Source organism: Gavia stellata, chromosome 4 (assembly GCF_030936135.1).
Source record: "Gavia stellata isolate bGavSte3 chromosome 4, bGavSte3.hap2, whole genome shotgun sequence".
In the NCBI taxonomy this organism is placed as follows: Eukaryota; Metazoa; Chordata; class Aves; order Gaviiformes; family Gaviidae; genus Gavia; species Gavia stellata.
In genome coordinates this window covers 8,035,244-8,060,194 of record NC_082597.1, presented here as the reverse complement: position 1 = coordinate 8,060,194, position 24,951 = coordinate 8,035,244, and the positions used below count along the sequence as shown (strand labels likewise).

General features: G+C 48.7%; 1 protein-coding gene across 3 annotated transcripts in view; it reads left to right on the top strand.

Moving 5' to 3' along the window:
• Nucleotides 1–24,951, top strand: part of FRMD4A (FERM domain containing 4A) — a 212,682-nt gene that overhangs the window by 169,344 nt on the left and 18,387 nt on the right. For all 3 annotated transcript variants that reach the window (XM_059816142.1, XM_059816143.1, XM_059816141.1), the window contains exons 12-15: nt 3,983–4,059; nt 8,548–8,686; nt 15,493–15,634; nt 24,541–24,674. In XM_059816142.1, the coding sequence (XP_059672125.1) occupies nt 3,983–4,059; nt 8,548–8,686; nt 15,493–15,634; nt 24,541–24,674 (492 nt within the window). The remainder of the gene's footprint in view (nt 1–3,982; nt 4,060–8,547; nt 8,687–15,492; nt 15,635–24,540; nt 24,675–24,951) is intronic.

The following is a 24,951-nucleotide window of genomic DNA, read 5'->3' as shown; positions in this document are numbered from 1 at the left end:
CCCTTGAATGTTTGTGGGTTGATAAGCAGTCTTGCAAATTCAAGTGATAGTATTGGTTCCAGTTTTATTGGCACAATGAAACAGAGCCCATGGTGGGGACAGTCCCCCGAGAGGAGGAGGGAATAAGGGTAATTCTTTTCTCCTCTTTTAGTAGCCCCTTTCCCTTTTACGTGCATGCGTGAGTGTGCAGCTGTGCTCGAAAGCCAGTCTCAGCAAGACTTCCTTAAGTATCTATTGAAGACTAAATGATCTCGTGTGCAGCCTGTAATGATGGCCACTACCAAAAATTGTTCCCATCTGAAAGCTGCCCAGTGCTGCATGATCCAAAATGGGCTGCTGACCTCAGAAGAGATCCCAGTGGGTAAACTACCACATCACAGAAACTCAGCCCACCGCAAGCACCACGAATTGTCCCCTTGTCTGTGGGCTCCGAGTGAAGGCAGCTACTAAAGGGCAGGGGAACTGTGCTCTCAGCTTGTATTACCAAGTGACTTTCTCCTAAGCCTCATTTCCAGTGTGTTTGGGGAGATGCTGTCCCAGTCACTGCTGTGAGGTACATTTTGTCTGGCAAAAATCACTACGCCCCTAATACAGAAAAAGCCAATACGAATTGTCCCAACAACAAGGGCAGGTGTTGGATTCGGTCCTGCAAATCAACCGAAGATGATCATAAGCCAAATAACCCAAAACTAGACCCAGACTCGGTATAGGAAGAGGCAAACCTGCCATGAACATCGATGCTTTGACTCAAACTAGCCCCAAAACCAGCATGCATCTGTTGTCACTGCATTTCTGCAAGACTGTTGAAATTACGACCCGCTCCTTGCTGTGGCTCGTATTCCCCAGTGAAGGTTGCAAGCATCAGCATGGTAAAAGGATCTTGATGGGTAAAAATTATGCTTTCATTTAAGAAGACCCACTAATGGCACCTTGTGCATCTGTCACTGAATTAACAACATCAATTTGAAACCATACATAAGCTGGGCAACTGGTGAAGGGAACAGCTTGCTTACATTAGGAGGTCTGGGTGAAGGGAGACCTTAGGCTTTGTTTCTCCTGAGGGGTTGTGATCGGCTAACAGGAAAATGGATACTTTCTTGTGGGTATTCACATTTTTGCAGATTGGATTCCTTATGTATAGGAAGGGTGAGACCTCTCAGATCAATGAGGGCAAAAGGAGTGGGAGGCTGCAGAATAATATTTGGGGAGCAAAGGGAGAGCAGTTACAGCAACAGTAAAACGCACGTGTATGTTCTGGAGAGCAGGGCTATGGAAAAAAAAGACATAAACCCAGGTTGTGGGGTCACTTTCACCCCCTCCCTCCCAAGACTCTGGATTTGCCTCCTTCCGCACCCTGCCAAGAAAAACAAAGAAACTGCATATAAAAATGCAGCGATCTGGGGAACCGCTCTGGTGCCCAAAACATACGTGTCTAATGCCATTTTAGGCACTCCTGGGGATCCAAGAGGTCTGCGTGGCGCTGGCAGATACAGCACTGGACCTGCAGCAGGCTCCCTCCCTTCTGGGTCAGCAGCGGGGGGCCAGGCAGGGTACCTGGAGCGTGGAAAATGGCACTCAACGCCTACGTTTGGGCATCTGAACAGCTCCTGCAGAGCCCTGTGTGTTTGGACAGTTGGAGTTAATCATCGAAGGGAAACGGAGCTGCAGTTAACGAACTGAGCACTGTGAGGTTTGGTAGCAGAGAGGATAAAATAGGAAAGGATTGGAGCACAGGGGACAGTCCGGCAGAGTCCGAGGGAGGAGGATGGGGAGAAGGGCGGCTGCCAACAGCTCAGAAAAGGGTTTCAAATTCCTTCTGCGCCACGCCGAAGTTTAGTCATAAATGACAACGGGGGACCCAGGGACAGAGGGATATTTTCTGAAGGGTGTGATCTGCGGGTTTTTTAGACTCTTATGTGTTCCACATGTCTGTGCGCCTCCCGAACACATCCTCTGCACAGGCCATGCGGCACGGCCACGTTATCCTCCCCACCCTGCGGACGGGCATCTGGAAGCACAGAGGGATGTTTTCGGCAGCCCACATGGCAGTCTCAGGCTTGACCCCAGTTGTTGTCAGTGGGAGTTTAGGCCCTAAACTTCCTTTTCGTGCCTTTGAAGCTCGGCTGCAGTGCTGGGCGCTTGCAGGGAAGACAGACTTCAGGTTCAGATCTCAGCTCCCGGCTTAACCCTTTCATCCCATGTCTGTCCTTCCTCGGTGGGTAAAATAGTGGGTATTTCTGTGCTTCGTTTGGTGACTACAACTTTTATGCAGCAGTTAAGTTTTCCAGTGGAGGAATAAAATAATCCTCTAAGGACAGTGTAACCCAGCCCTTCAAGCTTCCCATCCCTCCTGGCCCCCTTCCTCCCCTACCCTCCTGCGACATGGATAGACCCAGAGTACAGGGCACCTCAGCGCCCTCCTTACCCCATCCTTCCTTCCAAACACCCCGTTATAGAAAGAAAAAAAGAAAAAAACAACCACTACCCCCCAAAAAAACTCCCAACTTTTGGTTGGAAACTTTTACAAACACAAATATTTTCAATTTTGCTGCCCCTGAAGTATTAGTGAGGAGAAAATGTTTGGGTCCTCACTGTGGCTTGTTTTATTTGCTAGATTTCACCTCCACCAGCAGCTTAAACAGTGCAAATCAAATTACACCTCCTGTTTTACTTATCTCCAGAGCGCTGACACCGGCAAGCGGCTTATCTCGGTGTGGCAGGAGCCAGCGCCTTCCTTGGGGGTAGGACAGGAACTCCACAGAAGCTGCTTGTAGTAGGAGAGGGAGTATAAATCAGGGAAAGCTCTGCTGGCTCTGCTCCTCAGCAGCGAGGTTGCTTGCTAGGGGCAGCATGAGGAAGCCGAACTGCAAGATGCCCAGGGGGTGGAAGCTGCCTCCTCCCTGTGGATTAGCAGCCTGGAAAATAGGGTTTGGATTTTGGCTTACCCATTTGTAAAGAGGAGGTGGTGGTGGACCTGTCTGCAGCAGTGATGGTGCAGTGGTTTGCAGAGCTGACACGGTGTTTGGCAGTCACCACGTCCTCCCTCCTGCCTGGGAGACGGGGCTTGCTTCACAGCAGAGGTGTGGGTACAGGGACCGTGTGAGCGCGTCCCACTGCCCAGGAGCACGTACACTCAGTGGGCAGGCGGAGACCCTAGGGCTGGCCTGTGCTGACTCAGGGGCGAGGGCACGCAGCCAGCACCCCGGAGACCTGTGTTTTACTCTCACGTCTACTTCATGCCTCAGTTTCCCCCCTTGGTGATAGTGTTGGCTTTGGCTGTGTGCTGCTTTGAGATGCCCCAACCGGGCAGCCTGTAAAATGGAGGCAGGGATACGACTTGCTTATTGCTGCGTTTCACACCGCCGGGAGCACGCTGGAGCCCTGGGCATTGCCAACACACGCGCTGCCAGCACCCAGTATACATCAACTGACTCCGCTCGGCTTATGCTCATGCGAGTTTTACGTTGATTGCGGGGGTGAAAGCAGAGCTGGGTATCGCGGTTCAGCGGAGCGGTGGAAGTCGCCTCTGTGGGGGTCTCACCTACCCAGCCGGGCCACCTTCGCCCCTCCGAGGTCTGCGCTGCGCTCTTTGCCCGAGGGAGAGGCTGCGGTGCCAGGGGCCCATACACACCAGCTGCCCGCCCTCGAAGAAAAAAGTAGCTGAATCCCCGTTTTCCCGTTGCTTGCATGTGTTTAAACCGTATTTCGCCCTGCACAGCGAAACCGGCTCCCTTCCCCGCCTCCCCCCGGCACCGAGCCCGCCGCAGCCAGCAGGGGCCGGGCGGGAGGACGCCGCCCGCCCCCGGGGCTGCCCCGCGGCTCCTGGGCGGAGGGCGCGGGCGGGACGCGGGGCCGAGCCGAGCCGGGGCGGAGCGGAGCGGAGCGGGGCAGCCCCGCCGCAGCGCCGGGAGGAAGCGGCGCGGCGGGCAGGGCTGGGCGAGGGTTTGCGCGGAGGCGCCTCACCCCCTTCTTCTCCCCGCAGATCTTCCAATGGAGGCAGCTGGAGAACCTCTATTTCCGCGAGAAGAAGTTTTCGGTGGAGGTGCACGACCCGCGCAGGTGAGAGCGGAGCCGAGCCGGGCTTCGCAGTGCCGAGCCGAGCCGGGCTGAGCCGTACCGAGCCGGGCTGAGCCGTACCGAGCCGGGCTGAGCCATGCCGAGCCGGGCTGAGCCGTATCGAGCCGGGCTGAGCCATGCCGAGCCGGGCTGAGCCGTGCCGAGCCGGGCTGAGCCATGCCGAGCCGGGCTGAGCCGTGCCGAGCCGGGCTGAGCCATGCCGAGCCGGGCTGAGCCGTGCCGAGCCGGGCTGAGCCATGCCGAGCCGGGCTGACCCGTACCGAGCCGGGCTGAGCCATGCCGAGCCGGGCTGAGCCGTGCCGAGCCGGGCTGAGCCGTACCGAGCCGGGCTGAGCCATGCCGAGCCGGGCTGAGCCATACCGAGCAGGGCTGAGCCATGCCGAGCCGGGCTTTGCAGCGCCTAGCGATCGTGACGAGCCGTGCTCCCCGCGTCGCTGTGCGGGGCTTGCTGCGCTTGGTAGCTGGGAAGACCGTAGGCAAGGGCCAGCGGGTACCGAGCCAGGGGCTGCCGCATCCTTCCAGCCGGACGGTTTGGGTTCGGGTGGGTGTTTTTGAGGATGTGTTTCCCCTCGGCTCCTAGCGGTATTTTTTAATTCCTTTCCTCTGTTTTGGCACCTTCTGACCCCTGGGGCTGTGCAGCTCGGGTGCCTCAGCTGCGGTGCCGGCAACCCCCGTGAGTGGAAAGGGGGTTGCCTTGTCCCTGTGTTGCACTTGGAGCCTGGAGATGGGCGCCAGATTTTGTACTCCCGTGCTTCCTTGTAAATAAATATTCAGTAGTGCAACTGAAAGGAATGGCACGGTACCAGAGGTTTACCGGCAGTCTGGATGAAAGCCCATCAGTCTTTTTGGCAAGGAGTCTTTTTTTCTTACTTTAGAGACCGAACATGGGAGAAAGTGAGTTCAATTGACTGTGCTGCATCTAATCAGTGCATTCTGCACCCCTTGCTCGTTTGTGTTAGTGGATGGTTACTGCAGACGGTGACCAGTGTGTATATTGCTCTGTAAGTTGTAGCTAAAAGCCATATCCCACTTGCAAAGTAAGTACGAATACAGCTGAGGGAAAACAGCACTCTTCCCAGACTGATTTGATGTGCTGCTGGTAGTAGCGTGTTTTGCTGATCGCTCAGCTGTGATCCTGTTTCACCTGTTTCCCGTGCTTATCTGTATACTAATATATGGGTTTTTATTAGGGGAATTTTGCATGCAGTTTCTGTGCTTATTTGCCCTGATATGAACACAGTTGCACCAATACAACGGTGCCTGTCTATAGGTGCATTTTGTTAAAGCAAAAACTGAGTAGAGCAGCTCGTACCGTTCTGCAGCTCCAGGTCAGCAGAACCTTGAAGCATCTGCTTAATATTAAGCATGTAAATAGTCGCATGAAATCTAGCAGTGCAAATGCCCAAAGCTGAGAATATGCTGGGAGATCTTCCAGCAGCGGGAGCTGGGGGTGGTGTAGTCCTTCCCCCACTGAGCCTCCGGTAGCGGGCGAGGTGTCAGAAACGCGTGCTGCAAGCAACCAGCAGCAAGAAGCCCCTAAACGCCCAGGCTGGCTGTTTCCTGTAAACAGCGATTGCAAGGAAGAGAAAGCAAATAGCTATGGGACGTTAAAATCATGATGATATTTGCAACTCAGTGTCATGCATGAAATGTCACCAAATAGAGGAACCTCTTCTGTCTCATTTGTATTTAGATGATAGGAATTACTGACACAGAAGAGCTTCCGTTTTGTATTCCATTGCGCTGTTTCCCTCAATCAACACCAGGAGGACAAAACCCTGTCCCAGGTTGTCAGCCTGGTACTTTCTTACTACAGGGGGATTCAGTTGGTTGATTTTTATATCCAGGGAGTACCATCGTCCAGGTCAAAATGGTATGCTGGCTGTAAAGCAACAAGGCACATTGCAGTGGCGTGGTGGGAACACAGCTCTGGTGTAGTCTCCCGGCCAAGTGGGATGGACTCCTGTGAGGAGCTGTTCGGCATGTGGAGGCGGAGGAGTAACCAACACAGTGCTCTCCCCGCGTTCCTACCCTTGTAGCCAAACCAGAGCCTGAGTCAGCGAAGCCACGCTCACAGGAGAGCAAGCACAGCTCGGTGGTTGTGGCCAGGGCTGGGCAGCACAATGTATGTTTTTAAGCCCTGCCTCTGCCTGTGGCTTCCTGTCCTGAACAAGCCATTTAACCTCTCTTCATCGTGGTTACCTATCCTGTAAAGGACAGGAATGATACATTTTAGGGGGTATCAACAGGGTTAATTCCATAGCGCATGTGGCATGTGTGGAGGGAAGTCACGGAAAAAACACCAGTGGGCCACCTCTCACAGGTCCCCAAAAGACAGCTGTGAAAAGCAAGTCCACAGCTCTGACCAGCTAAGTCTGCAGACTTTCTAACGGGGTCTGCAGTTTTGATGGGAAACGGGTACAGATCCCAAAAAGAAAAAAAGTTGGAAATCACTACTTTTAAGATGAGAAAATGAATGGCTTGCAGAGTATGTTTCTGAGAGTTCAAAATGAGTAACTGCATTTGAACTGGATAGGATGACACCAGAATTAAGGCTTTAGCCCATGTTTGAGTGCCTTAATGCCTTAGAGCCTTATATGCCAATGTGCTGCAGTGGTTTGCGTCCCTTAAACCAACATAAAGCATCCAGAGTTGGATCCCCTCTCCAGCCTCAACTTCAAGAGCACCTCCCAGCACAGCCTTCATTCCCAGTCCAGTGACAGGGATGAGGCCCAGCACCCATCTTCATTAGGACCATCAGCTGCCATCCTGTTGCATCCGTGGATAGTTTTCTCACAAGAACAATACTTACAATGGAACAAGGTCTTCTGCTCCAGTTGCATGGAGAGGGCTTAGTACAGGGTAACACTGAGACATGAGCTCCCAGTTGTCTCAGACCTCGTTTGCATTGGCTGCAGCTGTTTTCTCAGAGAAATTTCATTCTGATGTGTAGCTTCACAATTTGACTTTAAGACATTTTGCAGCACTGAAAAGGCCCTGACATAAGATCTGTCAGCCCTCTCCCAGGCTGAACCTGACCAGCAGCTCCCATTTCATTGCAGAGTTTTGCTTTTCTTTCATTCTTGGCTCTATCACAACTTTCTTTGACCATGTGCCTCCCATCCCCACATTCACCTTCAATTTTGGACAGGGCAGTAGCCCACAGGCACCAGAGGAGAGGTGGCCAGTGCAGGTGCAGGAGGGGAACCACTGCCTTAGCAGGCTTGAGGACTTCCGAGTGCTGGTAAAAGAGTAGACCATCTCTTGCACTACACAGTAGAGCTCCTGGGCTGTCCTGCAGTGTGATCTCCACATCTGCATCTCACAGAGTGCCTGCTGGCTATGGACTGTGGCAGCCCCTCTGTAGCATACCCTGCTCCCCAGGCTGTCCCTTGCACTGGCCCCTCTTCACCATCCACGTTACTACATGAAAGGCTCTAACAAAAGTGTCACATTTCTGAGCTAGCCTATGTACCAGTGCTCACATTCATTTCATAATTGTACTCCGCCACAAGGCTCTTCTTAACAGACTGGAGAGAAGGACCTCATCTGGGGCTCTGTAGATTGGTGTCTTGGTTTACTCCAGCCAGTACTACATCCCTGCAGTGGGAGGGGTTCTGCACACCAGGATGCTGCGAGCCTGTGTGTGCTGGTGTGCCGGTGTCAGGGGCTCTGCTGGTGGGGTTAGAGTTGAGGGGTGGGGAGGAATAATCAAGCAGTTTTGTACAGCTGTGAAAGCATGGGGAAACCTAACCTGTGTTTTTTGCTAATATTTGAGGACAATTGAGAGTCCCAGAGAGGAAACATTTAGCTCTTATTTTTCCTGTTTTTATATTCACTCAGCTAATCGCTGAATAACATTCCTCTCTCCAGGGCACTAGGCAGCCCTCTCCAAGTCTCACAACTCCCCTTTCTCATACCATGTGGCAAGTCCTGCTACATTTGTTTACAAGTGGGGAAGTCGAGGTACCTGAAGAGTTTCTCCCACATTCTCTAAAGCAGCCATTGATCCTGTGGATCTTTAGTTGTCACCTGAGTCCTGATATTTGAGAGCCACTGTCCAAAGCCAGAGGTAGTGGAGGGTGTGAGAACTTGGCCTCAGGTATCTCAGCATGTGATGAGACACAGTGGATTCACACATGCTTTGGCATTGGTGACTCCCCTAGGACACGTAGCAGGTCAGCATCAGCCCAGCCAAACCCAGGAACACAGTCTGAACTGGACAAACTGGATGATCTTTACTGTTGGTCCTCTGGAGCTTCCTAACTTGAGGAGTTATTTAAAGTAAATGCTCTCCTGGCTTGATCAACTATTTATTGCTGTTCTCTAAGCATTTTTTCCCATTAGCACACAAGGGTGTGTGCAGTAATGACAGCAGCTTTTACTATGAGGTCTGTGATAGGTTCTGCCACAGAAAACAATCCAAGGAAACCTTGATGTAACCCCAGTTCATTCTTTTCTCCTCTCCAGGGCATCTGTGACCAGGAGGACTTTTGGGCATAGTGGCATCGCTGTGCATACGTGGTATGCCTGTCCAGCACTAATAAAGTCTATCTGGGCTATGGCCATTAGTCAACATCAGTTCTACCTGGACAGAAAGCAAAGCAAGGTAAGCAAGTTGGAGGTGGGAAGTGCATGGTGTGGTGGATGAGTTCTTTTCACTCCCCACAGTCCCAATAAGGTCAAGTCCAGATGGTGACTCCTTTCCTACCCTCCCTTTCCACTTGAGATCACAAAAAGCCAAATTGACTCAAAATATCTGCTGGCTTTGGCCAGATTGAGGGAATTTGTATCAAATTCATGTCTATGGGAGTGAGGATTGAGGGAAAGGTTGTACTGAACTGTGGCCAAATTGGAGGATCCAAAGTTTGCAAGCAGATGGGGTCGTGTCCCTGTCTGGATGGTTTCCACAGGTCTTCTGGTTCTTGAACTCTGTCATAAAGTTAGGGCACCTTCCAATAACTGAGTTCAAAGTAGCTTCACACTCTACACCTGTTTCTGAATCCTTCTTGCTGTCCCTTGCTTTCTACTATTGTATTTTCCTAGAAATGAGGAGTAGGGATATTATTTCTCTCTCCACACAGAATCTCACAACAGAAGGAGGGGGGCAGGATACTGACAGCCTGGCCTTACAAGGAACTGTCTTGATCTGGTGCTGCACAAAGGGCCACTCAATACACAAAAGAAACTACCTTGAAACCAGAGGAGCGTGTGTTCTCCCTCTAATTCCTTTCATCAACAGTAATTTTAGGCATACCCAGAGCAGCAGGAGATTGCTTTGATCACTTTGAGATCACTTTGAGACAGAAGAGAGACTGCTCAGGCAGACGACCCTCTCCTTACGAGCATGCTAGCATAAGACTTTACAGAGAAAATAAAAAGTGGTTTGAGTGGGTACCTGCTTATACAGCTGCCTGCATTGACCCCCATCTCTGGTGAGGTGGCAGGAGTTTGCAGAGTGATACTCCTCAAAATGGCTGAAACAATCTTTCCATCTTGCTGTTGCTGAAAGCACTGCCCGCATTTTCAGGCAGGGGCTGCTCCCTCCCATGCACAGGCCCTGGCCCTATCAGGTCCCTTCATGAGCCAGTTTAGCTCACTAATCTGACAGAAAAATCTTTTTTTCCTCTTTTTCTTTGCTGCATTATTTTTCTTCCAGTTCAGTGACTTGAGTTGGTTTACTGAAATTATGTGAAGGGCCATCAGTGTGCCAGTAGTCCATCTCACACTAAACCCTTCTGACATTGCTTTTCCCATCAAGATATCTGTGACTTTATTGTAGAGTGGGTAGGACTTTCGGATGCCTTGGGCTGAACACATGGTTACACCCACTTTGGCCATGTCCCATCTAATGAAAAAAAATCCGGGATTCATCTTAGCTGCTGTGAGCTGCCTAAGTGCCAGCTGTGAATATGGATAAAATCGCACACTCACCCGATACCAGGTAATGCTTTCCTGTCCCCCTCCTCTGCTCAGCACCACCAGGACAATGCATAGCTCTCTGTGTTTTGCTCTCAACTCAGCAAACAAACAGAAGTTTATTTTTTTTACTTTTAGCCAGATAGATTTGCTGATCTAGCTGCAAGGTATTTAGGTCACAAGCAACCAACAAACAAAAGGAGATTCCCTCCTCCTCCCATTTCTTTGGTAAGAAACTGGGTCTCTTAAATGCCCAGGACTTCCCTTCAGTGACTTCTTTTGTTGTTGGCAGATTGTGTTTCAATCTGATCTCCCCTCTCTCACACTCCTACAGACAGCACCACCCACCAGCCCTCATTTGTCAGCCTGTCTCGTCTGTGACCATGTCAGTGTGCTTTGTCACAGTAATGTCAGTGGTCACGCTGGGGCTTTGAAGTTAAGGCATACAAATATTTTTGTCCCTTTCTCTTAAGGGAACTGGTATTTTAGTCTGTTGTCCTCATCTTTGACATGACACTGTCAAGATTGATAGATCCATCAATTTTAATTGATCTGTTCAATTCATCCTGCTGGTCACTTCAGGACACTGTACTTATGTGCGCTTTGCTTTTGAAAACCAGTAGAACGTACTCCAGAGTGGGGTGATGTGAAATGTCTTCATTTGAGCTCTCAAAGGCTTAGACAAACAGTTATTTGAGTTTCAGGTCACATGGGTTTGCATCCCCTTAAATCTCAGTCCCCACTTCAGTTGAATCCCCAACTTCAAAGCAAAACTTAGATATTCCTTCCTTTCATGTTCAAACTTGGCATTTCGTACCGTTTTGACAAAAGAAAGAAAAATAAAAACAAACTTAGAAGAAAAAGCCTGCTGGAGCTCACTGCAACTGAGCCTTCACTCCAGTGATGTAGATTAGGTGGCAGGAGATATGACATAGTGATAAAGCAAGCTTGAACTCTGTGCTTCTCATATAGGTGGGCACCAGTTGGATCTGGACCTTCTGCACAGCTCCACTGGAAAAGCCCCTTCACTTGATTTTAAAAAGAAATAAAATCAGCTTTGCCTGCATTTTGACCCTTTTGCAAGGAAGGGACGTCCCAGCCTTCTTTGCAGCCTCACTCTGCATTGAACTCCTGCCAGCTCACCGAGTTCCCAGCGTCTTGCTCCCCACTGATCTGTCTCTCTCTCCTTGCAACTGAAGCGTAGTGAAAAGATCCCCAGCTTTCCGAGTGAACATGTCAGCAGGCAGAACTCCTGTCAGCTTCCCGTTTTTTTCAGGAGACAGATGCAGCAGGACTTCAAGGCATGTCTTTGCTCTGTTGACTGCACAGAGTCAATCAAGCACTTGGCCTAGAAGCCTTGAGAAGTCCCCTTTTGTGGGAATTTCCAACAGCACCTTCCTCCAAGCGTGAGGATTTTTGGCTGAATGAACCGGTAGAAAATAGGCCAGGGGTTTCTAAAAAATCACCTGCAGCAAAGCCCCATCACTGCAAGCAAGAGGGATAAATTCATCCCTAGTGTCCATCTACTCTTGTTTTTCACTGATGGATTTTTCTTCACCTTCTGACCCTGTCAGAACAGCACTGGGAATCAGTTTGGCCCCATGCTTTGAAATGACTCATGAATGAGTCAGTCTCCCTCCATGTAAATGGGACTTGGCAGGTCTGCGCTAAGTGCTTTAAAATTTTTGAGCCTGGAGGGACTGGAGGGCCCGAGGGAGCGCTAATGGGATATAATCTAGCTCTCCACTGTTGTGCTGTCAGTACAGTGTCTAGCCCAGGCCTTGCGCTGGCTGCTGTTCAGTGGCCTGTATGAAATGAGCTGTTGGTCTGATTCCTGCCGTTGATGAGTGGCTGTCTAAAGCACAAGACCAACCAATGCTGATTGGCATTGCTGTAGGCAGCAGAGGCAGCAGGGATTGAGCAGCATGGAAAATTAACCCCATTCCTTTCAGGAGATGCCTCATCCCCACTGTTAAGCACAGGGCACCATTAGCACAACTGCAATCTGATCTAAAACCTTCTCCTGTGGTTTCAGCAGGTTTGGATTGCACCCTCTGTGGGGTGCACTCTGCCCTGGTGATCCCCTATCTGCTCTCTTCTGGTTTGTTTTTCCTCTCTCCTGGCTCCAGGGATGCCAGGTTTTGGTCGTATATAATTTTTTCGTTTGCTCTATGTAGGGCACACTTCCAGCCACTGCTGGCTTGGCATGCCAGCCAGGACCACAACAGCATCCAGCTGCATTGCCTTCGCTCAGCATTTTAGTTGGTGCCTAGTCAAACAGGTAGGGCCAGAGTGTGCCCTAATTTATAGTCTGAATATGAGTGGAAATAAACTACAGGGCTTCTCGCTGTAACTATCCTACAAATACAGGAAAACCACTGCCTCGCAGAGCGGGAGGGCAGGATCTGTCTGTGCAGACTTGGGGTTTGTACCTTTCCTAGACATCCGCTGCAAGAGCTCAGTATATTGGATTAGGCAGATACTGGGTTTGATCAGTATGGCTGTTCATGGGGTTATACAAAGTATGCATAGCCCTACATATATGTAGGGTCATACAGCATATATACACCTGCAGGGGATAAATCACCAGAACAGCAGCAGCCTGAAGACTTGTTACCTCCAAAGATCTGGCATAGCAGCAAGACAGCAGTTCATGCTCAGGCTCCTTATCAAGACTTCAGTAGCAGGAAATCTCATTAGATAAAAGCAGTGACTTTCCTTTTCACCTAAAACTAACCTTCCGGAGCTATTTGGAGAACATGTTTCATAGACCTTGTTTGTGACCAGAAGTGTCAGATCCAAGTCAGATCCAAGAAGCTTACAGAGTGCTATCCTTCTCCTGGGGCTGATTTTGGGGAGGAGCTGCTGGAAATGAGAAGTGTCTAACTGCTTGTATCATTAGTTTAAGAGGGTCAGTACTGGTTGCCCGATCTGCTCTGACATCTTGGCAGGTAGTTCAGCCTCTGCACTCAAATGAGTGAGTGCACACACCCTGTTCTTGGGGTTGTTGTGGAAATAAGCTTGTGAGGCATTTGGGTACCTCTGAATGGTAATGATGAAGCCTATAAATACCCAAGAATATTAAATTATGATAATACTTCTGAGGGTGTTTTCAGTGTAAGGCTCTCCCAGTGCTGTCTTCATTTGCAGTCTTAAATTAATCTTAAAAATACAGTGTGCAACAGGGAGACATTTTACTCCCCTTTTATTTCACTGATGTGCAAATGGAGGCAGGGGCTCGCTAAGAGCTTAACCTTAAGTGTCTTACCCAAAGCCCCACAGCAAATCAGTAACAGAGCTAAGAATGAAGCTCAGTGTGGTGAGCATTCAGCCATCAATTCAGCCTTAGTTCTTGTTAAAATGATTTCTGCTTCCTGAGGATGTGAAATAACATTGAAAATCCCATCATGGCAAGTGTTCCTTGTAGTCCCATCTTGTGTTAGTTCTGGTGGGAAGAGATCATATCCTGGTACGTGGACGTCAATCAGCTTCCAATTTGTTAGCACTGTAATCATGTGCACATCACCTGAACTGTATGACTAGAGCTGAGTCTCTTCTGGCCTTGAGGACATGCAGAGGTGAATGCTCAGGTGAACTGGGGCTTCACCATCCTGTTGAACAAAAGTCTTTGTGCAGCTGGAGAGCCTTGGCACAATGTCCCAACAACTTTCTGGGTTCTGGGAAATAGAAATCAGTCAGTGGCCCTGCAAGGCCAGGCTAATTAAAGCTCAGCAGCACAGGACTTGTGAGATTGGGGCAATGGGCTGAGCTGCAAGCTCCCTCCATCCGTGACTGAGGACCTCACTTGAGGGTCAGTGAGCTAGAAGCCAATTTCCAGGTTGGAGATGAAATAGTAGTCATCCTTGTGTGCCCTGTTACAGACAGTGAGCTGCTTCTTGGTTGTCAGTTTCCTCCTTGTTAGCATGGCTTGTTACCTGAAGTGAATTCAACAACCAATACATAAAATAGAGCTCAGAACATAAGCATTAGTTCAGAAGAGGCAGGAGGAAATTTTCCATGTGCACAGATTATTCCACAATGGCTTAGTGACAAGTTTCCTTATATTTTCTTCTGAAGTGCTTGGAGATTACTGCAGTCAGAAATGAGATAGAAGACTAGAGAGGCTTTGGGGTTGTTCTGATGTGGCAGTTGCTATTTTAAGGTGATCCTAAGGCTGTACTGGTCACAAAAAGGACTGAAAAATTCTTGTGGCCACCCAAGATACCCTCATATGTAGGGTTCTTCATCCTATCAGTGCTAGGGATATAACTGAAGGACCATCCCTAGGAACTTCAATCAATGTTCTTGATCATCTTGTTCATGTTAAGCACCTGCTAGAGGCTGCCAGGAGAATGGACTGGAGGTAGATGGTGAGCTACTAACAGTGGTGTTTGTATTGCAGAGGCAAGGGAGACAGTAGTACTGAGTTAGCCCAACCCTTCAAGCAGCCACCATGCTCATTTCATTGCTCAGTGCCGCTGACCCCCTTGCCCTGAACGTTTTCTGCCTTTGTTGGCTCTGTGGGCATAACCACAACGGAGCTCACTGCTCCACAAAGAGAAAGTTCTGGAGTTACCTTACCTGAACTTTCTGGGCATCTTGTCTCAAATCCTTCCATAAACAATGGAGAAAGGGCGACATCTTAGGAAGTCAACTCATTCCTTCCTAAGATAGGAGGAGGACTAGATGATCGTTGGAGGTCCCTTCCAAATGAAATCTGCTCTTCTCTCTCCTCTCCTCTCCTCTCCTCTCCTCTCCTCTCCTCTCCTCTCCTCTCCTCTCCTCTCCTCTCCTCTCCTCAGGTTTATGCAGTATGCACATTTCACTTTCCCCGGAGGTGCCTAGATTGTTGACATTTGGTGGTGTACAATGGGTGACTCCTTTCCCTAATGTGGCCAGTTACTGAGCTGGGGTCGGCTGTTGTTTCTTACTGGAGTAATGTTAATGCTTTGAAGAGGTCACTCACGGTAGGGGCACTGCAGGTGGCTTGATAGTCTGGACCATAACCTGAACATGTTTTCCTGCCTTTCCTTTCCTGTATTTTCTTCCAGCTTCTCATGACAGCCCATTTAAGCCAAGTCCTCACTGTGTCTTGGTCCAAAGCTCGTTGCAGATTTGTAAAGGCCCTTCCTGGCTTCCTTCAGATGCTAGAGATGGTCTTTAGCCTTTGGGCTTTGCAGTTTATTATGTTGGCATTTCTGAAGGTTTCTTATTGTATGTGGTAACACAGTGACCCCATACGTAGTTTGTTTTAGAGGGAAAAATGTGCATGGCAAAGCAGAGAAAATAACAAACAACAGGAAGCGATGCCAGAATTGTACCCACTCAAGAATGTAAAAAGTGCACCACTGAATACCGTGCCAGATTGCTTCTATTCTTGTAAGATAACCCAAGTTTGCTGTGGAGGCCTGTTTCCTGCCACAGCAAAAGGACTTTTTCCTACTGTGAACTTTAAAGAAGCACTAGATCATTACTAACTCCTGTGTCCATGTCCAGTCCAAGATTCACGCTGCAAGAAGCCTGAGTGAAATTGCAATTGACCTGACCGAAACTGGAACGCTCAAGACCTCAAAGCTGGCCAACATGGGGAGTAAAGGCAAAATTATCAGCGGCAGCAGCGGGAGTCTTCTGTCATCAGGTATGCCCTTTATCCTGTAACTGGAGAGAATACGGTGGGGAGGGCCATGGTCATGGTATAATGGGGAGCAGCCAGAAGCTGCACTGCAGAAATGAAAGTCACTTCCCTTTAGCCTTTCTGTCTGTCCAGGTGTCAGTCTGTCTCTCAGCACATTGCCCCACAAACAGTGCAGGCAGGAGCCTCCTCCTCTCTCATTAGCGCTGCTCATTTCCTCTTTGTCCCCAGGATGTCATCTCCAACCTCTCACTTTCCAGCTGAGACCTGGTCTCTCTTCACAGTTTCTACCATAATCACCCCTTGCCACCCAGCTCATCTCTAGGCAGATGCATTTGTGAAGGAGCCCTCAACCAGCAGTGAGGAAGCAGTCAGCCAGTGCAACTAGCTAGGAAAACTGAGGCTGGGAATTGTTGATGTCCTTCAGCAGTGTTGAGGCAGGGTGGCTTCTTCACAGAGTACGCATCTGCTTTGCTTCTCTGTTGCTGGAATTTGCCTAGCATCCCAGGCTCAAAAGAGCTATTTCCTAGCATTCTCCACCATACTAATGTGGGGATCTAGAGGTTTCTTTTTGTGGCTTAGAGCACCTTCCTGTTATGAGGAAGACATAATCTGTGAAAGAAACTCAAGAGAGGTTTATATGGAGGAGAGCTAGAGCATCAGCAGAGAAGGACCGGGGAAGAGGAGTCAGGAACTTGTCTGTATTTCTTTGAAACTCTTCTGTCAGTCTGAACAGGGAAAGCTGAGTGTAAAACAGTGCTAAACGTCACTTCAGGAGCAAAGCAAGAAATGATAGTTTGCGAAGAGCTTGAAGCTGCTCAGGTAAGAAGCTCTTCAGGAGGGCTAAGTTGCTGATATTACTATAATTAACAGTTCCATCAATTAAACTCCCTCAGTTAAGTGTCACGTCAAGTTGCTAAAATCCATTGTTTTGAGATACATAATAGAGAATAACTTTCTCATACTTGACAAGGGAAGGGTCCATCTGAGAACACAGGTGCTTTAAAACTGAACCTACACTGGTTTAGTAGATCAGTTTTACATCACCGTATCCTTCATGTCTCTTAAAAGCCACTGTCTCCTGCCTGGAAAATGTCCAGCAAGGGGTTAAATGTGCAATGCTTACAGAGTTCCAGAGCAGACTGCTGTGCAATTCCTTGCCTTGCCTGCAAACAGAGATGCCTTTCTGCTCCTTAGGTCCTCCTGATGAAGTATACAATCCACTGTCTGTGCCTCCCATCACTAAGAGAGTTGCAGTAGCTGAGCAGCTCCCAGACTGGTGTCAGCTTGTTGGAGCTCTTTGGTTTTTTGGCATTTTTTCCAGCTCTCCTGCTGGAAAGTAAATAAAGTTAAGTACCCCAAGGAAGTTCTTAAGGTCTTTGCAAGATCTCAGCCTCCTGGGCACCATTCCCAAGTTTGTGAGAGCTACTTGGTAGTAATCCTGTTTTCATGTTAATACGGTGACTTTTCGCCTTCCTGGAAAAAAACATGGCGGTCTGCTTCTGTTCTCACACTGGGAGAGCAGTAGCCAGGTAAAAGCCAGCAGAAAATCAGGCCTGGAAAAGCTTCTGTAGGGCCAGCACCTATCAGGGTTATGTGGATGGAAATATCAAACTGGGAGCTACCCATGCTTTTATTTCTGTATGTTTTTTGCTTGCTGCTCAAATCCCTTTTGGTTGAGCATAGGGTTTGCAGACTCAGCAGAATTGCACTAGTGACTAGACCCGTGCAAAGTTCATTGACCAGGTGAGTCATTTCTTCAGGCCCGGGTAGTTGGGTTGGTCTACCTGGATGCCTACGTAGGACTGTGTGAACCTCTGTTTCAGTCGAGGTGGTGCTGGTGGGCCAGGTGAGCATGGCTCCCTCCAGGTTCGTATGCATTCAGAGATGCCTTTAGGTCCTACCAGCTGTGAGGACAGGACTTGCCCCAAAATGTTAAGGGGTTTGCTGCTGCTGCGTGCCTTCCAGTAGCTACAAGCAGCTACAGGGAAGTATAGAGAGAAGATGTCTGGCAGAGGAGGACAGATAACAGGGAACTGGAGACCCTGGATTGCTTTTACACAGTCACCCAGACCCCTCTGCTCCAAGAGCCCCTCGAGCCTGGCTGGCAGAGGTGACCCACCCCTGTCCCACTGGATGGGAGGAGGCATTCGCTGCCTGTCCCACTGGGCACAGTCACCAGCTCCATCCCAGCCTTTGTGTTTCCTCCCATTGTGCCGAAGATTATCGGCACACAATCACAACAATGATGGGTTATCACAGTACAGCCTGCACACTGGAGAGAATAAGTGCAAATGATTAAGTGGCCACAGTAGATTTCCAGGCTATAAATACCCTGAGTGACTCAAAATCACAAGGGCAGGACTGAATCTCTGTTTGCCCCCACTTCCCTACTGTTCTCAGTCCTTTTTTCCTGGAAATTACTTGTAGCCATTTCTTCTCTCCATCTCACTCCTCCTCACTGAAGGGGCTATCAGTGCCACGAGGAGCATGCCGAAGCTGGCATGTCTCCCTTGGATTTGCAGCAAGACTGCAAGGAAATATTTGTTGTTGCTTCCAGCTGTCACACTGTCTGGTCAAGATCCTGCTGTGCAGTGTGAGGCAGTCGCTGCCCCACATCACTTACTTACAGTCTCAAGACAGCAGGAGGGAGATGGAGTCTTATACTGGGGCAGTGACTTCCACATGGTTGCAGCAATTCAGGGCCAAAGCCGAAGTTCCTCTGTGTTTCCCAGGCCCTTGATCTCAGTCTGCATCCACTGCAGAGTTGTAAGTTTGATACCTGATGCTCCCAAGTCTGTTTCTGACAAGCTCGCTCTTTAATTTTTGTCCTCATTTTGGCTGTGAAGGGGGGCCTCCAAAACAGTGGGCTGCTGGGATTTAGCTCAAGGAACTTCTGCTCAGGATCTCTGGGCCATCTCTGGACATCTGGGGCAAGATTTGCCCTGGAATAAAAGCTCTGCTTTCACACTGGCATGAACCCTAATCAAAGCCAGCAGATATCAGAGTGAAATCAGGTTAGGTCTAAGGTGGATTTTTTCTTCAGTCTGTGCCCTAAGAGCTCTGCAGGGCTCCTAGCTAGTGAGGAGTCCTGTTATTGCTGGGTTATTGTTGCACTGAACCCCAGACCGCCTTCTTCATCTCAGTGGGCGGAGGAGATACCACAGAGGAGCACCTCTGCTTTAGCTCTGCAGACGTGTTCAAGGAACCTCCGGCCCCCTGAGCCCCGTTCCTTCTTCAGCGGTGGAGGTTTCCTGTGCAGGGGCCAGTTTACGTTTGAAAATGCCATGACAGAGTCCAGCCAGCCGGTTCTCCAGCCCCCGCCGCTCCATCTGGCAGGGCCGTCTCCCAGCTGGACCTCCCCGGCGGGTGTCGGAGCGGATAAACAGCACCCGCACGGCCTCCGGCACGGCCCGCAAGCACGGGGCCTCGCAAAGACGAGTCGCCCACAGGATGTCTGAGCGCATCCTGTGCAGAACAGCTCCAGCTGGGCTCCCGCACGCCACAGAGGATATCCTATTTGTCTGGCAGAGACAAGAGATAGCGGCTGTCTGAGGTTGCTGGCTGTTGTGCGCTGACATCCTGGCGCGATGAGTCAGCCCAGGCTCTGGCACGGAGCAAGTGTGGGGGGACCTCCCCTCCCTGCTTGGGGGACAGCCTTCCACGGGGACCTCAATCAAATGCCAATGAGCTAGAGCCAGCAGCCGGATGTAACATGAAGGGTTTGCCATATTTAGTTGTGTTTTTCCTGGAGCAGGAGACTCACAAAATGAGAAAGAGAAGAGATGTCTGGAATACTCTTGCCTCACCGCTGCTCAGCCACCTTGTTGCATCTCCTTTCCCTTCACAGATGCTGGCACCAAGCCTTGGCTCCCTCTGCTCTTCAGCATCCCATCTATCCTCCCTGCTTATTTTCATCTTTCTCATTTATCCTTTTTCCAAGCTGACTCCACTCCACTAAAATAGGTGGAGGAAATGGGAACAAACAGTGAGTCACTGGTAAGGCTTTCGTCTTCAAAATGGTGGCTCACATTGCTGGTCTCGTCTCTTTGACAGGCTTTAAAACAAAGCTTGTCTTGGAGCCGACACCTGGTAGCCAGCAGCCCCTGCAGATCTGCACAAGTACAGCACATCACCTTGGTCAGATCCTTTGTGGGTGTGACTCACTTGCTTCATGTCCCCCTCAACATCACCAAGGCTGTCCTGACATCACTGGTATTGGAGCAATCAGAAACCAGCCTGTTAGCCCTGGTGAAGAAGCTCAGCCGTGAATTCTGCTGGAGGAGTGAGTTGGTCAGGGAGGACCATGTTCTCCCCACATTTCACAGCTCATGTTCTCCTGAATGTCAGTGGATGGAGAAATTGCCCAGAGAAGCCAAGTGAGTATCAGAAGATGAGTAGTGTATCCACAAACTAATAGGGTATTAAGTGGATGTTCAGGTCACCAAGACCTGCATCCCATCCTGTATGCTAAGGAGGAAGGGGCATGTATGGTTGCCTTGGCTTTGAAATTAAACCAGCAGCATCAGCTATAAAAACAGGCCCCAATGCAGCAGGTTCCCAGTGCCCACCTAAGAGATGGCCCTGTGCTTGCTACCCGGTGTGTTTTCACCACCCTTTTTCTTCTAGTCACATGAAATCGTGCTGCAGAAGTGTGTGTTAAAATGCAGAGTTTGGTAAATCTTTGCACAGCAAATGGGAAGGAGGCTGTATAATAATTTTCACAGAAAGGGTCAAAAGCTGTACAGGGAAATTACATATTTCAGCAACATTTCTCTGGTTTACTGCATTAGGAATTAGCCCTAATTGTAGGAGATAAAATACCTAAGAAAGCTTCCCAGTCAACCATTTCTGTCACAGTAGGAGTCTCTCGTGTTAGGACTGGTCTTTCAGGACTGATTTTTCTCTGTTGATGATCCCCTTTGGAAGGCACTGGACAGCCGTGACTCAGTAAGCATCATATTTAATAAGGCTGATTTAAGGTAGTGTCTGTTTGATTGGTTTGGTTTGTGCTGGTCTTTCTTTGATTATTTCTTTGGTTGGTTTTATGGCCTTTTGATTTGTTCTGACATTTTTGGGTCAATTGCCACTGGGTTTAGAAGTGGGTCTGTGGTCATAGCCTTGCTCGCAGCTGGATTAATACATATTTATAAATAAAGAGCCTCTAATGGCAGCTGTAGGCACCCCAGCAACACAAGGTACTGTTCTCTGCTGCTTTACAAGCATCTCACACGGGTGTGATTCTCTTGACTGATCAAGTTTCCATCTGTTTTTCACCTGTGAGAGCAAGCAGGTGAATCCAACAGATAAAAATCTAGTAATACACCCCAAATATAGTAATACACCCCAAAATAGTTCAGCTTTTAAATTAAAAAAAAAAAAAAAAAAAACTAGCTAGAACAGAACAGTTTCTGAAGGAGAAGTTTCAGGAAGGTCTGAAGACATAAGTCCTGCGGTATGCCCAAGGGATCATCCAAGTCAGGTATGGTCAAGCTATAAAAAGTCAGCATCACAAGGACAGGACAAGAGGAAATGGCCACAAGTTGCGCCAGGGGAAGTTTAGATTGGCTATTAGGAAAAACTTGTTCACTGAAAAGGTTGTCAGACACTGGAACAGGCTGCCTGGGGAGGTGGTTGAGTCACCATCCCTGGAGGTATTTAAAAGACGTGTGGATGAGGCACTTAGGGACATGGTTTAGTGGTGGACTTAGCAGGGTTAGGTTTACAGTTGGACTTGATGATCTTAAAGGTCTTTTCCAACCTAAATGATTCTATGATTCTAAGCCATGAAGTGAGTGCCCTGTCCCCTGGCCTTTGTACCCTCACTACGCTAGAGGAGTTTGTGATACAAAGACACACTTGGAAAAGGTTAATTTGAACTGGTTCATTAGTGCCAAGGAGTGGTTGACTCTGGTTTCAGCAGTAATCCCATTGCTTAACTGAGAATGTGACAGTGCACTTCCAGATCTCCCCCAGTTCCTTTGCTTTCTGGGAGGGGTGAAAAAGATGGCAAAATGTGCACTCAGTGGACACTGCCACCAACTGCATCAGGGTTGAGACCAGCGTGGTTCTCATGCAGGGTGAGCACAGCTGGAGCAAACGCCATGAACTGACTGTGCTTGATTTGGGTCCATACCAACTCACCCAGAAGCCATTCGTTTTCTTCTTGTTAGCACACCTCGAATCAGCTCAGGCGTCTGGCCAGTGTTTAGGCTATTCATATGCTTTTAAATATTTCAGCATCTATGTAGCTGCTGTGGCAATCTGCAGTGCAAAAACGAATAGCTTTTAAAAATAAATCTGAGGCTGGTGTGGAGGTAGGGAGCAGAGAGGGGAAGGAAAGGGGAAGAGCAGTTGAAAGGAAAACGTAGGTCTTTAAAGTTGTCCTAAAAGAAAAAAATAAAGGGTTGAAACATCTGCTGGAATCATGAGCAACTTTTTACCTGGACTCAGCAGTTTGTTGGCAATTCAGTGAAGAAATTCAGCAGTTCAGTTTTCGCTAGTAACTGCTCACCAGGGTTACTATTAAGAATTACTAAATGCTGGAGAGGGCTTCCCCTGCCAGTGCAAACACAAGGCTCCTCTAGAAGATCCTGTCAAGTTCCTGCAGCACTGATGTGTTCGCAGAATTGAGTTCTGTTGGTCTATGAGGGCAAACCCAAAATGACGACGACTAGAGCAACTAAACAAACATCTTACTATGAGGTTGTCCTCCTTTATCAGATGATGCTCAACCTGGCTGACCTCTAGAGAGCCCTTTTTCCACCTCCCCCACTCCAGGACAGCCCAATAAAACATGTAACAAAGGGGGGTGGTGATTCACAGAATAAGTGCCAGCTGTCTTCCTGTATGAAAACTGCAGAAAGTAGTGGTGGAAAAGATTTGTGAGATTCCCTGCTCCCCCTGGGCCAATGCAGAACTGTTTCATGGCAGGGATTGCTTCAGTCATCTTTCAGTTTAGCTTTAACGGTCTGCTGGAATAGTAGCAATGAAAGATGAAGCTGAAAGCACAAATTTCACTGTTTTGCTGCCAAAACAGAGAGTTGTTCCCAGGTTCCTTCCAGAGCTCTGTGAAGTGGCAGCAGTGTTTTCAACCTCCTTGGACTGAGTGTCTTCACTGTATGCTTGGAGGCCAAGCTGCAAATATATCTAGAAGCCCCCTCTCACTCCCATCCTACAGGTGCACAGAAAAGTCCATGTAGCATCGTGTTGTATCTGATTCCTGCAGGTATATATGCTTTCTCTGTGTCATTGCTCTGGAGGGGCAGGGTCACCCTGGGACAGTGGGTGCTGGAACCACTGAGGACTAGGAGGAACCTCCTTCAAAGCATTGCCAAGTCAAAGGCTTTTCTGCAGGCATAAACCTACAGTATCCCACAAGAAGTCCCTACAAAGCACTGGGCACAATCCAGCTGTCTAAATGTAGGTGTCTGGTGCCATTTTAGGTGGGTTAGAGTATCCCACTGCCAATCCAACAGAGTGTGGGTCTCACAGGGTCCTGGATCATATCTGCCACCCCATGGAAGACATCTCAAATGCTTAGATAACCTAGCCACTTCTGTTGAGGCAACAGCAATCCCTTAGCCACAGCAGCCCTGTCCGTTTAGCCCGGCTCAAGACCCACAGGGGAGTTTATTAAAATAAAAAGGGATCAGATGCAGACTTAGGCTTAGCTCCAGAGCTGTGTGTGGGGCAGAGGTTTAGAGTGTGTGGAGCTGTAGGTGTCAGTGTCATCTGTGGACAGGCATGGGATGCTCCTGCTGAATCCACCACAGATACCAGAACTCAGCTTTCTGTAAACCTAAGGTGGATGCTTTGAACTACAGCTGTAGCTGAACCATAGTTAGTAATATGAGTGAAAAGCATGTAGAGATGGCATTTATCCCTTCCTGAGCTTGCTTTTCGTCTCACAGTACGGCCATAACCTTCGTGTTCTTATTCTGTGATGAAAGGATGCACTCAGCTTATGCAAACAAGGAGTTTGGAGGGAAGTAGTGACTTCACTACAAACTCATCCCTGAGCCCAGAGGTGCACTAAAGAGGGTGAATGCTAAGCACATCCTGAAAAATGAGCTGCTCAAGTTGGGGACCCAAAAATGGATGCAACCAATGTCGCCCCTTCTTTGAGATGCTAGATCTTGGATAGCAATTGATGCACCATCCCAAACCAAAATAAAATAAGGAACACCATCAATAAGTTCCCCTAAGGAGCTGAAGTTACAAATGCTGTCATGACACCTGAGCAGCAGAGTCTGACTTAATGCATGGACTTAACTTCAGTAGAAGTTGCTGGGTAATTGCCACTTGAAAAGTCAAGCCATTTGGACATCCAGTTTAAATATCTTGATCCACGTCTTCACAAGAAACAGCTACTGTTCCAGAAGGACCTATGGGTTATTGTTGTTTTGATGTGTTTTGCAGGAAGCTTGGTAGGAAATTTTGTTCCATTACATTTTTTCATAAAACAGGCCCTGTAAGTGAATTGAATTAAATGTTGGCTACTAATTGCAGTTCTTACGAAGTAGGCTGTATTGTCAAATGGTTTATCCTAGGCTTAATTTCCCAAAAATGTATCTCCAGGGCTTCGTAAACTGTACCGTTATTTGCCATTGGGAACTTTCATGGGAACGATATATCTTTTTTTTCTAGGGTCTTTACATGAATAATTTTGTTGCTTTTATTTTTCTGGATAATGATCACAAATGTCTTTTTGTACCCCACTGTCCAATCTCTGTCTGTTAGCATAAATATTAAGAATTTGCTGTAAACAAACGTAACTGGGTAACACCTGCTTCATGTCATAGTTTGATTTCTTTTTGGAAGGACTGCGTCTAGGCTTTGGTAAAATTACAAGCACTCCAGATGTGTATTCTGCTGTCAGCTGGCCTAGTGAAATCATTGTTTATTGATAGGTTCCCAAGAGTCAGATAGTTCTCAGTCTGCCAAGAAAGACATGCTGGCTGCACTGAAATCCAGGCAAGAAGCTTTGGAAGAGACACTGCGCCAGCGCTTGGAAGAGCTAAAGAAACTGTGTCTCCGAGAAGCGGTAGGCAATGGACATTTTATAACCTGTACCCCTTTGTTGCTTGCATTGTTATAGCATGCTCGTTGTTTGGAGGTGGTGTGGAGGCAGGAGAAGAGATTCCTTCCGTAGTTACCTCTTGCAAAGCCCATTGCACAAAGGCCTCAGGAAAGTCCAGCTGTTTCAACTCCAGATTGCAATGTCACAGGACATGACCCCCCCAGAGAAGGGGACCCCATGTCAGCTGAGTACCCAGTTGGCTTGGGGCTAGGAGGGTGCTCAGCACCCATGCCTGCTGTTT